General features: G+C 40.4%; 1 protein-coding gene across 4 annotated transcripts in view; it reads left to right on the top strand.

Moving 5' to 3' along the window:
- The window catches only part of PSIP1 (PC4 and SRSF1 interacting protein 1), a 33,807-nt gene extending 17,227 nt beyond the window's left edge, over positions 1–16,580 (top strand). For all 4 annotated transcript variants that reach the window (XM_065046166.1, XM_065046167.1, XM_065046165.1 and 1 more), the window contains 8 exons: positions 95–320; positions 986–1,104; positions 3,591–3,646; positions 4,897–4,967; positions 12,533–12,634; positions 13,318–13,537; positions 14,325–14,436; positions 15,826–16,580. In XM_065046166.1, the coding sequence (XP_064902238.1) occupies positions 95–320; positions 986–1,104; positions 3,591–3,646; positions 4,897–4,967; positions 12,533–12,634; positions 13,318–13,537; positions 14,325–14,436; positions 15,826–15,889 (970 nt within the window). In that variant the 3' untranslated portion in view covers positions 15,890–16,580. The remainder of the gene's footprint in view (positions 1–94; positions 321–985; positions 1,105–3,590; positions 3,647–4,896; positions 4,968–12,532; positions 12,635–13,317; positions 13,538–14,324; positions 14,437–15,825) is intronic.
- Positions 16,581–17,032: the final 452 nt, after the last annotated feature.

Raw genomic sequence — 17,032 nt, 5'->3', positions numbered from 1 at the left:
AAAAAAGAAAAAATATCCTTGAGTTAGAATAACGTGATATTTTAAAGTCACTGTAGGTAATGGATATGATGCCTGAATACTGTTCATGTTTTAGTGTTAATGAGGAAGAGAAGGCAAAGAAAAAGGGACCAGAAGAAAAGCCCAAAAAGCAAGGGAAAAAAGATGAGGAAGGTCTGAAGGAAGAGGAGAAATCGAAGAAGGAATTTGACAAAAAGGAAGGAAAGAAAGAGGCTGAACCAAAAAGGAAAAATACTGTGAAAGTGGGTTCTGCATCAGCTTCTGATTCTGAAGATGATGGAGAAGAACAAGAAGGCGATAAGGTATAATTTTGCTTTCCTAATATATTTATTACAGAGGGAAACAGTATCACTGAAGATCTTTCTTGAGGTTAATGCCATATCTTAGTAAAGATTGGAGCCTTGTTGCTGGCAAATATACACATATAGAGAAAAAGTTGCAGAACTTCATTTTGCCAAATAATTATTTCAGGAACTACTTTGGTATTTTCTAAGAAAAACATATTTTCCAAGGCAGTGTTCTTTTTAACAAAGGATTTAAACATAGCAGTTAGTTATTTTGTCAAAAGGATTTTTCCATCTGTATTCCCTGGAACACAGTCTTTTTTTGCCTTGGGTGTGTCTAAGAGAACATTTGGGTTGAAATGAAGTTTGGGAATGGTATAAAGCTGTGCCTAGCCGGTCATTTGGAATGTCTTAATTTTTCTGGTGCTTAAGATATTTTCTGTCTACTAGAAAAGGGGAGAAAAGACTAAAGAAATTCAGAACTTATCAACATGTGGAGGTCTTGTGTTTAGTTGCGGACAAAGCCGGCTGTTGTCAGGTTATTCCATGGATCAGAGTTCTTCAAAGATATTTAGTGTAGGTAGGTTTGCCTGTTCACAGAAACAATGATTTAATAATCTTGCTTTTCAGTAATTTAAAGACTCTTCTTCTCTTTCCAATCCTAAAATCCCAAATAAAAACAGAAGAAAAAGGGAGGCAGAAGCTTTCAAGCAGCTCATAGAAGAAACATTGTAAGAGGCCAACATGAGAGAGAAGTAGCAGAAAAAAAGCGTAAGCAAGAGGAACAGACAGAATCTGAATTGTGAGTATGTTTCAAGGTGTGGTGGTCACAAGTTGTAGAAGTACTTTGAAACTAATAGGAGGAGAGAATATCGGAAAAAATTCCAAACTAGTTTGTTCTGTGTTTCTCTTTCCCCATCTTTTTTTGTTTGTTTTTGTGGGTTTTTTGTTTGTTTGTTTTGTGGGATTTTTTGTTTGTGTTGTTTTGTTTCTGCTATTTTAACTTATTTTTAACTGGAGAGTAAAAACCTCCTTTAAACCAATACGTTCTGTTGTGGGAGGATGGGAAGAACTGAACCTAGAAATAAAGCAATGTCAGTCTTTCAGTGACTAGAATTTCTAGCAGAAGGCAGCTGGTGGGTTCTGTTTAGAATTAAGCTAAGAAAATATATGTGAAAAACAATCAAGTGTAAAAACAAGAAACGACAACAAAAAGCAGTTCAGGAGAGCCATGTATTTTTCTTTACGTTTTGGATACATTAGATTCAGAATTAGTAGGACCTATTAATCCATGGTTACGGATTTTTGATCAGGTTATGGAATGCATAGGGTTACCTGGAAAACATTTCCTTCTCTGTCTGACAGCTGGAGCGCGCACACCGTCAGACAGAACAAGGAAAAAATTATGAATTATTCTACTTTAGCACTGAAAAGCCAGTTGAATGATACCAAGAGCAGTCTGCATTTGGAAGATAAATTATCACAGATGAATCAAGCATAAGAATGGAGAGAAGATCCTGCCAGAAACTGGGGGGGTGGGACAATAGGAAGAAATCTGACTCATTCTCAAGAGCTATTCTGCAAATGGGCGAAGAAGCCACCACCACCAGAGCATGATGTTCCCATCCCCACAGTTGCTGGGAGGGCAGAAGAAAGGGAGAACAAGGTAAAAATTTGGAGAGAAAGGAGGAGGATAATGGTCCCCTTCACGTGTAACAACAAAATTCTACCTTTTTTGCATTCATTAACCAGGATCTAGTTTATTTGGGGCTTTTTATCCTCTAGCCCTTTCTTCCCTTCTTCTTCCTCTCACTCCTCTGGAAATCTAATATAATTACTCTACTTGCCTGCACAAAGCTAAGCGTTTCCAACTCCAGAGATTCTAAATTGGCCTTAACGTCTTTGAAGCTCTTAATATATCACTACCTAAATCTGACATATGCTGATTGATTTCTGCAATCAAACTGTCATATTGATTTGGTTATAATAATCAAAGGTCCTCTACTTTTAAATAGCTGTCATATTTTAGGCACTGGAGGGTAGATAGAGCTTTCTTTCAGTAAGATAAAGGAGTAGTAGTTGATGACTGCATAATGGATTGCAGTATAACTGATGAATAATACCACAAAACTCAATATTGATGAAAAGTAAAAAGGCTTCTTTTGTGCTGTCTTCAAGTTCCTCCATTAATACACTGAATATAGGCTGATACTTTTTTTGGTTACTTTCCTCATCAGCATAGTTTCCATTTTCTGGTCTTTGTAGCTACTTTGCTAATATTTATGTCTGTTAATGGTGCTTTGTACACCGTTCTGTACATACACGAAACTTACATGTACTGTTTAAATGGCATGAGCTTGTGCTGCCAGTTAAATTAAACTGTTGATTCTATAGCTGGATAGAGTATGAAAGGGACATAGAAGATGATAGGCATGCAGGCCTAGGTATTTAGTGGATGCATATTGCTATGGCAGGAAGAAAGTGAGTCACAGAATACTCAGTCATGATGTGCTGAAACATGCAAATTCTAAAATGAGGCTTTGAAGCCCCTTAGACAAGACTAAGGAAATGCAAAACAGAGGTTCATGGTCTTCTATGAATAAAGAGTTCAAAAGCTTGCTTGAAAGACTTCTGCCTGTCTTCATTCTGTAACTGAGATGGAAGCAAGTTTTGTTTGGTTTTCTTGAATTCCAGCTTAATTTTTAGTGATATGATCGGAGAAAGAGACAGGAGACTTCAGTGAGCTTGTAATAAATCTTTTTCCTCTACTGTTTGCTTGAAGAATGTTTAAATTAGCACTGAAACATCTATAGTCAGTTGTAGGATACTTCTACTGTTATAATTTATATGAGAAAAAAGTCACATAGGAACAGATTATGACTAATTGATCTTCCCATAATTCCCCATGGTAATGTTAAATACTTTTTTGGTCATCATCATACAAATATTCTATTTCTCCATAAGTTATTTCCATATAATGCCATTTCACCAATCTTGCCATGTAACTAGAAGTACAGTTTAGAATGTGACTTGTTTTTAAGATCTTTTAATTTGCTGCTTCTAGGGAAAACTGTCTGCCGCTATGGAGGATTTAATGACAGTATCTCAGCTAACTGATTTTGTTAGTTTTATTTCAGTCTCTGAAAACTAGGACTTGGGTTTTGCATGCGAATGTTTTACTGAGATAATACCTCAAAACACTGCATCTCATCTAAATATTTGAAAAAAAATGAAAGACTGGAAAACAGACAGTACAAAACCATAAAAACGCTTTAATGTTTTTGATAGGCAGAGTAAAGAAGAAGGCAAGAAAACAGAGGTTAAGAAGATGGAGAAAAAGAGAGGTTGGTACAAAGAAACCGAACTATTTTTGGTCATCTTAAATTTTGAACAGAATTATCTGCCTGGGAAAGATAATTTTCTGCTAAGGATGGCTTTGAGGTCTTGGTTGAGGTTGTTTGATCCAAAACTGCTTCATCCAGATATGTGAAACAGTGCATTCTTATTCTTCTATGTTCTTTATTTCTTCAGTGTGTTAGAATAGGTCTTTGCTGTTCCTATTTCACTGTCATTGGAGCTTTAAACCTCGATGATCCCTTCTGTTTGCGAACAAGAAAGCAAAGCTCTTATTCTTTGAACCAAATCGCTTTAAAACTTCCCTTTATTTTTTCCTGTTCATCTTCTCATAACACAATTATCTGAGGGACTTCTTTGAAGTATTTAGATACTACCTCTTACTAAGCAAGATGCTTGTTCTTCTTGAGCAAGAGGCTGAGATTCGAATTAGAAATAGATTAGATTCAGTCTTGTCTGTTAACCTAGACTTGCAAACTGATTTTCATAGGGATAATTTGTTCCTTTTTTAGTACTTCCATCTTTAAGGACAATTCAAACCACTGGCTGTAACTTATAGTATACTACAGATCCAGTGGGATGGACTCCAACCAAACTATTGTTGGCAAGGGGGTTGGAAAAGAAGTATCCAAACCCGTCCAAGATGGATTGACTTGAAGGAAGCTGTTTGCTGGCAGTATTTTTCAGAGTGCATACCACTTTTGTGTGGAACAAAAATCCAAACAGGCATTGAGCAGGTGAATTAAAGACAGACACATCAGACACATTCATTTGTCTTACATATGGGGTTGGAGCATGTGCACTGAGAACGTTTTGTTAGGATGGATTTGGACTGTAACATGAATTGTGTCTAATTTACTGAAAACATCCAGGTGTCCTGTCATTAAAGGTTTTCCAGTTTTGTAACTCTTGTTATTAATGAAACTTCCTTTTAACCTGGCCCAAAAGTAAAAGGTGACAGCTGCATATTGAAATAGAAGATTATTTTGAGGTTGTAACTCCTAAGGAGAAAACTATGTAGGTTGCTAATAAGTGTCCAGTTTTAAAAAGCTGTGTACTTTATTTCTGAGAGTAAGCCCTGTGTTGTATTTATGTATTTGCCTGTATGGTTATCTGATATAGGGTACCTGCCCGTATTTTTCTGCATTCTGTTTGAAGATTGGATCGTAGAAAGTTTTCTACAAAAACAAACCTGATGTGATTATCAAATATTCATGCATAGTATTTTTTTCATATTCAGAAACATCAATGGATTCTAGGCTTCAAAGGATACATGCAGAAATTAAGAACTCCCTGAAAATTGATAATCTTGTAAGTATATTTTTAGACTGGTTTATGTGTATAATTTCAGTAGGAAATACTTTGAATGCATGTTTCATTTTTAATTAATATTCCGAGAGTGAATGTAGTTTTTTCAGTGTAAAAGATAACTGCTGCTTAAATGAGGTTACTGTGGACATCAGAAGATCAATGTCAGCAAGTAAAAGTGGTTTTGTTTAAAAATACTAAATAATACTAAAAATAATAAATCATTTACCAGAAACATTCAAACAAAATTCTAGGCATCTGTGCCAGCTCAGCCTGAGCCATGCAGAAGCACCAGAAAGACACAGTGAGTGCAGTAGTGGCGGATTCTGTGCTGCCAGGGATGGAGCCGCTACAGCCCCCCATCTGCTGACCCCACTCGTTGTCGAGGGAAGTCTGCTGCTTGTTGGGGGCTCAGATTTGGAATGCTACTGACAGTGGGCTGAGGCTTGTCTGACCTTGACTATTTATTAACTGCTGCTGGTTTTCTAAGTTGGGCACCAATGATACAGTAAGAGAAGGCCTGTGAAGTATTAAGCATGACTGTACAACTCTGAGTGTGATGGGGACCCAGGTGGTGGATCTTTTCTTGAGGAAGGGACTTGTGAAGGAGTGGGTAGGACTGCTAGGAGGTGGCAGGATCTACCCACCTAAATGGGGCAGAAGTATTGCTGCCAAGAGGCTGGCTGGGGTTGTTAAAGAGCTTTAAACTTGGAACAGTAGCAGAGGGCAAAGTGAGGAAGTGGTGGAGCAGGGTGGCAATTAAATGATGCAGGGTGATGAAAACAGAATTGGCCTTATAATCAACACAACAGGGTGGAAGTGGCATCACCATGAACATATGCACAGAAATGAGGAAGTGCTGGCAGCATGGTGTTACAATGAAAGCTCTCATAATCTTTCTGGAAAGTCAGCACAACTGGGTACCTATTTGAAGTGGTTGCATGCTAATGCATACAGCATGAGGAACAAACCAAAGAACTGAACATCTGTCTGCGGTTGTAGGTCTGTGATTTCATTGAAAGCACAGATATTTGGTGGGATAGTTCGTGGGACTGGAGCCTTACCATGTACGCATATGGGATTTTTAGGAAAGATAGGTGTTGGGAAGACATGATGCAGGATAACTCTTTGTGTGAGAGACCAGTGGGAGTGTGTGGAGTTCTGCACTGGGACAGATGATAAGCCAACTGAGATCTTGTGGGTCAGGATTAGTTTGCAGACCAATATACGTGACATCCTGAGGATGTCTTCTGCTGATCACCGGATCAGGCAGAAGTCATCTTACGGTAACTGGGAGACACCTCTGGTTCGGTGGCTGTGGTCTGCACTGGAGGCTTGCATTGTCCTGGTATCTGCTGAAGGGCCAACATGGGGATGAGATGGGTATGCTCAAGCAGAAGAGGAGAGTTTACAGGTCATGGAAGCAGGGGCTGGCCACTTGGGAGGAATATAAGGCTGCTGTTAGAGGATGTAGGAAGGCAGCTAGGATAGCCAAGGCCTCCTTAGAATTACAGCTGGCGAGAGGGGTCAAGGACAGCAAAAAGAACTTTTTCAAATACATAGCAGACAAAACTAATACCAGAGGCAATGTAGGCCCACTGATGAATGGGGTGGGTGCCCTGGTGGCAGAAGATACAGAGAAGGCAGAATTACTGAATGCCTTCTTTGTCTCTGTCTACTCTGCCGGAGGCTGTCCTGGGGAGCCTTGTACCCCTGAGACCCTGGATGAAGCCAGGTCAATGGAGGAGTTTGCTTTAGTCGATGAGGACTGGGTTAGGGAGCAATTAAATAGTCTGGACATCCATAAATCCATGGGTCCAGATGGGATGCATCCGCGGGTGCTGAGGGAGCTGGCTGAAGTCATTGCTGGACTGCTCTCCATCATCTTTGCCAAGTCTTGGGAAACGGGAGAGGTGCCCGAGGATTGGAGGAAAGCAAATGTCACTCCAGTCTTCAAAAAGGGCAAGAAGGAGGACCCAGGTAATTATAGACCAGTCAGCCTCACCTCTGTCCCTGGGAAAGTAATGGAACAGCTTATCCTTGGTGCCATCTCAAGGCATATCAAGGATAAGAGGGTTATTAGGGGCAGTCAGCATGGCTTTACCAAGGGTAAGTCATGCTTGACCAACCTCATAGCCTTTTATGAGAAGGTAAGAAGGTGGATGGATGATGGCAGAGCGGTGGATGTGGTCTACCTTGATTTCAGTAAAGCCTTTGACACAGTCTCCCACAGCATCCTCACAGCTAAGTTGAGGAGGTGTGGTCTAGACAATAGAGTAGTGAGGTGGGTTGCAAACTGGCTTAAGGAGAGAAGCCAGAGAGTGGTAGTCAATGGTGCGGAGTCTAGTTGGAGGCCAGTATCTAGTGGAGTGCCTCAGGGGTCAGTACTGGGGCCAATATTATTCAATATATTCATTAACGATTTAGACGAGGGAATAGAGTGACTGTCAGCAAGTTTGCTGATGACACTAAGCTGGGAGGAGTGGCTGACACACCAGAAGGCTGTGCTGCCATCCAGCGGGACCTGGACAGGCTGGAGAGTTGGGCAGGGAATAACCTGATGAAATTTAACAAGGGAAAGTGTAGAGTCCTTCATCTGGGCAGGAACAACCCCAGGTTCCAGTATAGTTTGGGAAATTACATATTAGAGAGCAGTGTAGGGGAAAGGGACCTGGGGGTCCTGGTGGACAACAGGATGACCATGAGCCAGCACTGTGCCCTTGTGGCCAGGAAGGCCAATGGCATCCTGGGGTGTATTAGAAGGGGAGTGGTTAGTAGGTCGAGGTTCTCCTTCCCCTCTACTCTGCTCTGGTGAGACCACATCTGGAATATTGTGTCCAGTTCTGGGCCCCTCAGTTCCAGAAGGACAGGGAACTGCTGGAGAGGGTCCAGCGTAGGGCAACGAAGATGATTAAGGGAGTGGAGCACCTCCCTTATGAAGAAAGGCTGAGGGAGCTGGGTCTCTTTAGTTTGGAGAAGAGGAGACTGAGGGGTGACCTTATTAATGTTTATAAATATATAAAGGGTGAGTGCCATGAGGATGGAGCCAGGCTCTTCTCGGTGGCAAACAATGATAGGACAAGGGGTAGTGGGATCAAGCTGGAACACAAGAGGTTCCGCTTAAATTTGAGAAGAAACTTCTTCTCGGTAAGGGTGGCAGAGCACTGGAACTGGCTGCCCAGGGAGGTTGTGGAGTCTCCTTCTCTGGAGACATTCAAAACCCGCCTGGACATGTTCCTGTGCGACCTCACCTAGGTGTTCCTGCTCCAGCAGGGGGATTGGACTAGATGATCTTTTGAGGTCCCTTCTAATCCCAAACATACTGTGATACTGTGATACAGCAATCCAGGAAAGCTTCTGGAGTGTCGTAACTTCCTAATGCAGGTGATCAAGGAGCTGAAAAGAGAAGATGACCTGTCAGACCTGATTCTTACAAACAGGGAAGATCTGGTTAGGGATATGAAGGTCAGGAGCAGCCTTGGCTGCAGTGACTGAGATGGTGGAGTACACAGTCCTTGAACAAGGGAGCAGGGCAAAAAGGATTGCAGTCCTGGGCTCAGGAGATCAGACTTTAGCCTCTACAGGGATCTGCTTGGAAGAATCCCTTGAGAGACCGTGCTGGAGAGGAGGGACCAGAAGACTTGGCTCACTTGTAGATCCATCTTGACAAGCACAAAGATAACCAAACATGGCAGAAGGGCTGCATGGATAAACAAGGAGCTTCTGGCTATAGTCAAGACACAAAAACGAAGGAAGCATATAGGAAGGGAAGGCAGGGACAGGTGACCTGGGAGGAGTATGCAAACACTGTCCAAGCATGGAGGGATGCCCTTAAGAAAACCAAAACCCACCTGCATTTTAATCTGGGGAGAGAAATGGAGGACAAGGAAGCTTTTTTAAATACCTCACCAGCAACAGGAAGACTGGGAAAATGTGAGCCTGCTGCTTGAATGGGGATCTAGTGAAAAAGGACAAGGAGAAGGCCAAGGTACTCAATGCTTTCATGACCTCAGTTTGCTTGTACAATTCCTTTAAGAAATTCTAGGTCCCTGAGACCAGTGGAAAGTCCAGAACAGGAAAGATTTGGTGCTCAGTGGACAAGGATCACATAAGGGGGCGTTTAAACAAATGATGTGGAATAAACTGAATAGTGCTAAGCGAGCTGGGTGATGTCATTGTGCATCCACTCTTTTTGTTTTGTGAAAAGTAACGGTAATTAGGGGAGATTCCCAGGGGCTGGAAGAAAGCAGATGTTGCCCTAATCTTACAGAAGGAGGATCTGGGAAACTGCAGGCCAGTCAGCCTGCATTGTTCCCTTGGAAAATGATGGAGGAAATTCTCCTCAAAATTGTTTCCAGCAATAGGAAGGACAGTAAGGTCTCTGGGAGTTGTTTGCATGGGTTAATGAAGAGGAAATCATGTTTCTGTGAGGTGACTGGCTTGGTGGATGAGGTAGAGCAGTGTATGTTGTTTATATTTTATATTTAGTTTAAAAAAGCTTTTAACACTGTCCATCATAGCAGCCTCATAGACTAACTGATGAAGTCTGGACTAAGTAAGTAGGTGTACTTGGCTGAACTGTACAGGCTGAACTGCAGGGCATGAAAGACTGATCAGTGGCAGTGAGTCCAGCTAAAGGCCAGTCACTGGTAGTGAATACTGTTAAAACATGTTCATGAATGATGGGATGATGGGACAGTCCACATCCGTAACAAGTTTGCAGAAAATACACATTGGATCTCTCAGTTTTGTATGCTGCTACCCAGAGGGATTTGGACAGGAAGGAGGTGATGGCTGCCCTCTACTTCATGCTGTTGAGACACCGTATCCTATTTTGGGCTCCCCAGTACAATAGAGACATGGACATACTGGAGAGAGCCAAATAAAGTGCCACAAGGATGAGTTAAGGGCTTAGAGCATCTGTTGTATGAGGAGAGGCTTAGGTAGCCCAGAGAAGACCAAGAGGGGGATTTGTGTAGATCCCTGAATAGAGTGTAGAAAGATGACAAAGCCAGACTCAGTGAAAAGACAAGAGGCAATGAACACTAATGTTAATACAGGAAATACTGCTCAAACTTAACGAAAAGCTGTGAGGGTTGTCCAGCACTCTCATATGTTCATCTAAATTCTTGAACCTTGGAATCCACTGTTACAGTTGGGCAGTAAAAACAGATGGGGAAGGACTCAAGCTTTATCTTTTCTTTTTTTTAAGCCTGTTCTAATTTCTGTGCCTTTGGGTGCTTTAGAACATTACTACCAGGTTTTCTGAATTCAAGGTTATTTGTGGTTTTGTTGTTTTTTTGGGGGGCAGAAGTGAGGGTTGGTGGTGGTTTGTGTTTTGTTTTGTTTTCTTTTACTTTCCTCTGAAACTTCAGATCATGAGACCAGACCAGAAATAGTTTTAGCAGTCTCTTCTTTGAAGGCCCAGAAGAGGTGCAAATCTTAAAGTCCATTTCCATTTACACAACTGAAAAAGCAAGTAAAAGGCTTTATTCCATCTCTGCCTTTATGTAGTGGTGAAGACAAGAAAATTCTTGCTACCACTGTTAGTTGGCCAAGGAGGGGTGTGAGTGTGACATCAGGTTGAGGACTTTCCCTAACTGATTGTGATATTTTCAAAGTACCATTGCACTGATGATGCTGAGAAGGATTCAGCCTTTGGTTTAGTATCTTCATTTTCTGAGTGCCATTTGTACAATGAGAAAAAATGAGTGTCAGTGAAGAAGTACTGTAGCATGAGAAGCAGGAAGCTGCTTCAGCCCAGGGACTCAGTGTTGTGTTGGGTGTCGGAGGCAAGGTTCTGGTACTGCAGGCAAGGTCCTGTCCTGTGCTGGATACAGCATGTTCCAGTTGGCTCCAGTGGACTTAGTACAGCCTCTCAGACACAATGGTGGTACAAAACACATGGGGCAGAGAGAGGAGGGGAAGAAGTGAGAAATAGCAGAAGGAACACAGGCTGGAGAAGAAGGGAGGAAGGAGGTGCTCCCTGTTGCTGGAGCAGGTATCCCCTGCAGCCTGAGAAAGAGACCATGCGGGAGCAGGTGTTCGTGCTGTGGCCTATGGGGAGCCCATGCAGGAGATTTCCCTGAAGGGCTGCAGCCTGTGGGGGGAGCCCCAGCTGGTGCAGAGGAGAATGGGAGAGGGAAGGGACTGTGGAGAGGAACTGTGATGTACTGACTGTCTGCCCCTACCCCACTGCTTGGGGTGGGGTGGGCAGTCTGGAGTGAAGCTGAGCGTGGAAAAGGGGGGAAGGAAAGGATTGATTTGATGTTTGTCTTTGTTTCTCATGACACAGATGTATTTTAATTGGTAATAAATTTATTTTCCCTAAGTATTGAGTCTGTTTTGCCCACAACAGTAACTGGTAAGCAATCTTCCTGTCTTCAGCTCAACCCATGAGCTTTCTCATCTTGTCTTCTTCCCCTGCACTGTTAAGAGGGAGAGGTGAGTGTCTGAGTGGGCATCTGGCTCCTGGCCCAGACTGATCCACCACAGTGTTAACTATGAAACGTTCATTACCGGTGCGGCCTGTTCTTAAATTATGTAAATCTGTGCCAATACTTTTTCTCATAGAATAATTTCACCTTAAATAAGCTTTTACTTCACAGCTTAAAGGTTTGGCTTACATAAATCACTCTGCCTTGACCCAGATAGTAAATTGCCCTAAAATAATGAGTAAAAATACAAAAAATCCCAAAACCTCACCAAATCTCTGATTTAGAGCTGTATGCAGCAAAAATCTTACAATACTGGGAAGAACATTGGTTGTAGAGCTACAGCAAAAACACTTAGTTTATCATAATTGTGTTTATCAAGTAAACATGATAACAGGAATTTTTCTGAGCGTAGTCCTGATGTGTTTCTTTGGAGTTTTTTAATACTAATTTCCCTTGAGAACAGGAGCTACAACTTTATAAAAGTTGCAGAATATTATTACCTGTGCTGTAGGTGAATCTTTTTAGTTCTAAATAGGAAGTAAAATAAACAAGAGTAGTGGAAGATAAGGAAACTGAGATCTAAGTATTATGGGAAGAAGACTTTAGTACAGTAGTTCTTAGAAATGGATGAGAAGCTCACATCACTACTACTGTGTCTCCTGCACAGTATGTCATTCATCAAACTTTTAACTGAAAAATCTACAAAGATACAGTTCTGTATATTAACTGCAGTCCACTTAAGGTGCTTTGCTGCCTTCTCAGTAGCAAGTCACCTGGGAGAAATACTGTATGGAAAAGGCTGACTATGGATAACAGCTTCAAGCATGGAAGTACGAGAATTGTGAAAGCACTATAAAGCTTGAGTTTGTGTTTTGAAAGTATACTATTGTTTTTTTAAAATAAGTTTTTCAGATAGCATTTGCCTTTTGTTATGGAAATAGCTGAAAGGCTGATTACTGATAGTAGACTTTGCAAGTTTCACTGTAGCAATTGAATGTGCACTTAATTTCAGAACAAATTAAGGATATTGTAGGAAGGTGTCACTGGGCATGGAAATTAATTTGGTATGGCTAAGTAAGGATTACTAAAGTGTAAGTTGAGTCTTCAAACTAATTTCTTGTTTATATACAGGATGTGAACAGGTGTATTGAAGCTCTTGATGAGCTTGCATCCCTTCAAGTCACAATGCAGCAAGCTCAGAAACATACAGAGATGATTCTGACTCTAAAGAAGGTGAGATCTGCAATGGTAAAGTAACCTGTGTGTTTTCCAAATGGATATCAGCATTATTTACTACTGGAGTACTGTGTCCAGTTCTGTCTCCCCACAATTGGAGAGAGATGTGGACAGACTGGAGAAGGTCCAAAGGAGAGCCATGAAGATGATCAAAGGGCTGGAGAGCCTTCCCTGTAAGGCAAGACTGAAGGGGTTAGGTCTTTTCTTCTTGAATAAGTCCCAGGGGGAACCTCATTGCAGTATTCCAGCACTTAAAGGGCAGCTACAAAAAGGACAGAGGCTCTCTCTTGACAGGGAGCCATATAGAGAAGGCAGTGAGCAGCTGATACAAATTGCACTGGGAGAGATTTTTTTCTTGATAGAAAAAACAAAACAACTGAACATTTTTACAGTGAGAAAATAATTCACTGGAACAACCTCTCCAGGTTGTGATGGAGTCCGCATTGCTGGAGACTTTCAAGATGCAATAGGACAGGGTGCTCAATAATCTCATACAGGGTCCCTTTCCCACAAAGGGTTGGATCAGATGATCTTTTGAGGTGTTCTGTGATACTTCAGAGAGTGTAAAAGTCTATGATCTCATTTCAGGTTAAAATAAGAATTTAATCTAGCATGTGATGAAATCACATACATATTTAAATACTTAAGTGGAGCTCATTGTTTTATTACTTTGATTTCAGATACGGAAATTCAAAGTTAGCCAAGTGATCATGGAGAAATCTACGATGCTATACAACAAATTCAAGACCATGTTTCTGGTTGGGGAAGGAGATTCTGTTCTTTCCCAAGTACTAAATAAATCACTTGCTGAGCAGAAGCAGCACGAGGAAGCCAACAAAACCAAAGAACAGTGGAAGAAAGGAGCAAACAAAAAACTGGAAAAGGAAAAGGACCAAACAGGTAAGACATAGTGGTCTTGTTTGTGGTTTTGGTGTTGTGTTTTTTCTTCTATAGCACAGTAGGTTTATAGAGGTATTTTTTGGTAAACCTGTATCTCCAAAGAAAATGGACTGTCATTTCTGACTTAATGTCACATTCCTCAACAACTAACCCAAAATTCACTGTCTTGTGAAACCAGAGCAAAACATGTATTTGTCACAGAAGTTTTAAAGAGGTTAAATATTCCTGCTTTAACTTCAGCAAGTACAGCTTCTACATAGTGCTTTGTTTTCCTGCTTGACAATATATATATTACATATATAACTAAACATTTTACTCTGTATATACTGTTTCTCATATTTTGATTATGTACATATCTGTTAGAGTTGAGAGTAAACAACCATCTATGGAACTAGTACCTTCTCTAGTTGAAGTATCAGAAATCCCCCAAAACTGACTGACTGGGTTAGCATGGTAAAAAGTGTATTTTCTCACTTCTCAGGATATATCTAAGCATTAGTCCTATTATCTGTAGCCTAGCAAACGTGAGAAGAATTTGAAATCTCATTCAATACATACACTTTCCATTTCCCATTATTAAAATTATGGGATGAGGCTCATTGCATTGAATTTTTAGAAGTTGAAGCCATATCAGTTATTGCTTTTTTAATTGTTTCAGCTGCTATGTATCAAGGTGAGGGGGAAACATTTACACTGTTTATGAACGTAAAAAATCATCTAGGGCTTTTTATAACGCAGTTTTGCTGCCTGCAGTACCATTTCCTTTCCCTGCCCTTTCATTTTAAAGGTTCAAAGGTTCTGAATGGGGGATCTGAAGCTCAAGAGACCAACCAGTCACAACAAAACGGAGAGAACGCTGAGGAAAAGAAAGATAAGCATGAAGCCGGCAGTAAGAAAAAGTGAGTTAATAACCTTACTGAACAAACTATCTGCTCTAGCAAAATAATGTAAATAAAACAGCTGTAGAATGAAATTACTTAGCCATGCTGAGGTACTGTTTTCTTTACAGAGTTTTCTCTCAACTTTAGGGAATTGTGATAGCATGCAAATCTTCACTCACCGCAATGGTGGAGACTAAAAGAACTATGGGATGGCCTGTTAGGAGAAAGCCTGTGGTGAGACAGGACAGAGTATAAGCTTTCTCCTACATTTAAGACTACTCGATGCTATTAAGTTGGAGACAAAGGAAGTCTGAACCAAGTCTTACAGAAACTAATGGGATTTATTTCTTTTTTTTTGTGAAATCATGTATTCTAACCAGTAACCAAGCCACTTAAATTAGTGTTCTATGGTGTAGTTGTGGAATTGCCGAAATACAGGGAAAGTGAAGGCTAGAACTTAGACCTGTGAAATTTCAGATCTCCAAACACATTATAGAGGTCAATGCATTTACCTTTTCCAAACAAGAAGCCATAAGAATTCTTGAATTTGTCAGGAGATAATTATTTAAACCTTAGCCTCACAGAAAAATGCTGGTTTGTAAACAAGAACAAGCAGCAGTGAATCTGTTGTATAAGATGAGAAATACTTAATAGAATTTAGTGAACTATGAGGAAAAGGCCTAGAATTATCCTTGAGCTGAATTGTTTTATTGAAGTACCACTTTGTTTTCTCCAAGCACTTCTGCACTGTGTGCTCAGGATTCTTTTTGGCAAACATACTTTGGGCAGTATGTTGAAGCATGTTTTCCTTTCATCGCTGTCTTCGTGCAGACCAGGAGGAACAGCAGTTGCCTCGTGGTTTTTTGGGTGCCTTTCAAGTTGATAATTAGAGGCAAGACATGTCCATACCTTTCTGAAGATGCAGTTAAATTTTGGAAGACAGAAGTTTTGTAACTTAATACTTCTGACGTGATTGGCACATAAGAACATATTTTTGTTTTCATTTGTTAAAAATATATACTGCTTCCTGGGATAACCCTAGTGACCAGGACACATAGTGGATTATTCATAGCTACTAAGAGAAGTTAGAGTTGGTAAGGTCTGTTAAGCCAGATTGCTTTTCCACTGGAGCTGACACATACTTGGCAGCAGACGAGGGAGGACCTCGTGGGTGGAACACAAACCACTTCTGGATGAGTGCAGTTCACAGCTGGTCACAAACATTCGTGTGATGTTAAATGCCATCAGCTTAGCTTTCTGTTTGGGAGCAGCTGGCATCACTACCTGCTTCTGTTCTCCAGACTTCATCTACAGCACTGCTTACTCTAGACTGCACAGATTTACCTGCAATAAGTTTTGCTCTCCACATTTTTATCAGTCATTAATGTTGTTTTATTTTGTTTATAGGACATCTGGTGAAGAGAGAGAACTTGAAAAGCCAGTGAAAGATTCTGCCTTTGAAAGCAAATGACACCACTGGAGTCTTTTTTCTAAATACAAATTGAAGAAGATTGTTAAGTTTTGCATTTGAAATCTATAGACTGCAGAAAGTTTAAAATAATTTTATAAGCATAGTATTTTGAAGTTAAATTTTGTGGAATAAAAGCCCTTTGAATTTTGGTTTAAAGTATTTAAACACTTTTGCCAATAGTTTTGTCCAGTATTAACAGGTAACACATTTCAAAATATGAAATTTCCAGGTAGAAGACAAAAGCTTACATGTTACAGGATTTAGAGTTGTAGTATATTTTTATCTGACTACTGTATGTTTGTCTAGCTCATAGCAGGGAAAAGTGTAAATACTTTTAACTGCCTAATTGCTTCATTTGTATAAAACCTACTCTCTTCCTATGACACTGACCTCTGTTTGTGCATAGTCTTTCAACTCTTGTGGGGATGTCTTTTCACTGTGTTTTGTAGGAGTTGAAAGCAGCATTTTTATAGCCGTTAATGTTAATGTATGAGTATACTTACTTTTTTAAAAACAAGTTTAGTTCTCTTCTTGCAAAACTTATTGTGCCAATTTACTGCAATGTGACTTTATGCTTTTGGTATAATAAGTATACTAGAAAGAAATCTGGTGTTTTCGCTGAACCTGTTGGTGCACTCTGGAAAACACTGTCTTGAACAATTTCTGAAATTAAAGAATTTAAACTGATAAAGAGAGACTGGTTCTTAACTTGTGTAGACTAAAACATTCATAAGAAAAAACAAGTGTCTAGTTTTAGTACTGTTTCGTTTTTATTATTGTGGCATTAACTTGAGGATTTCTAACTTGAATTTTAACAGAAACACTGGTAAAGTATTTTAAGAAGAAATCCTAAAGGCATTAAATGGATATAAGCTCCTCTGAAAATTCTTTCTTGAAACACACCCTTTGCCTAACATCAGAACTAGGAACGACTTGCGTGTGAGTGGAAAGTGATATTTGTCAGAGGCCAGCCAGGTGAGAAATTAAGAGTTCAGTGATCCTAAGAATCTGGTTAGGAAGACATCAGGGAAGGTGACAAGTGTTCCAGGTTTATGTAGCACCTTGTACTCTGTCACCTTCAAGGCAGCAATGGGCCAACATGGTCATGGCCTGGTGGAGGCCAGGACTTTTGAAGCTTTAGCT

The sequence above is a fragment of the Columba livia genome, chromosome Z (assembly GCF_036013475.1).
Source record: "Columba livia isolate bColLiv1 breed racing homer chromosome Z, bColLiv1.pat.W.v2, whole genome shotgun sequence".
NCBI classification, from domain to species: domain Eukaryota; kingdom Metazoa; phylum Chordata; class Aves; order Columbiformes; family Columbidae; genus Columba; species Columba livia.
This window is presented reverse-complemented; position numbering and strand designations above follow the sequence as displayed.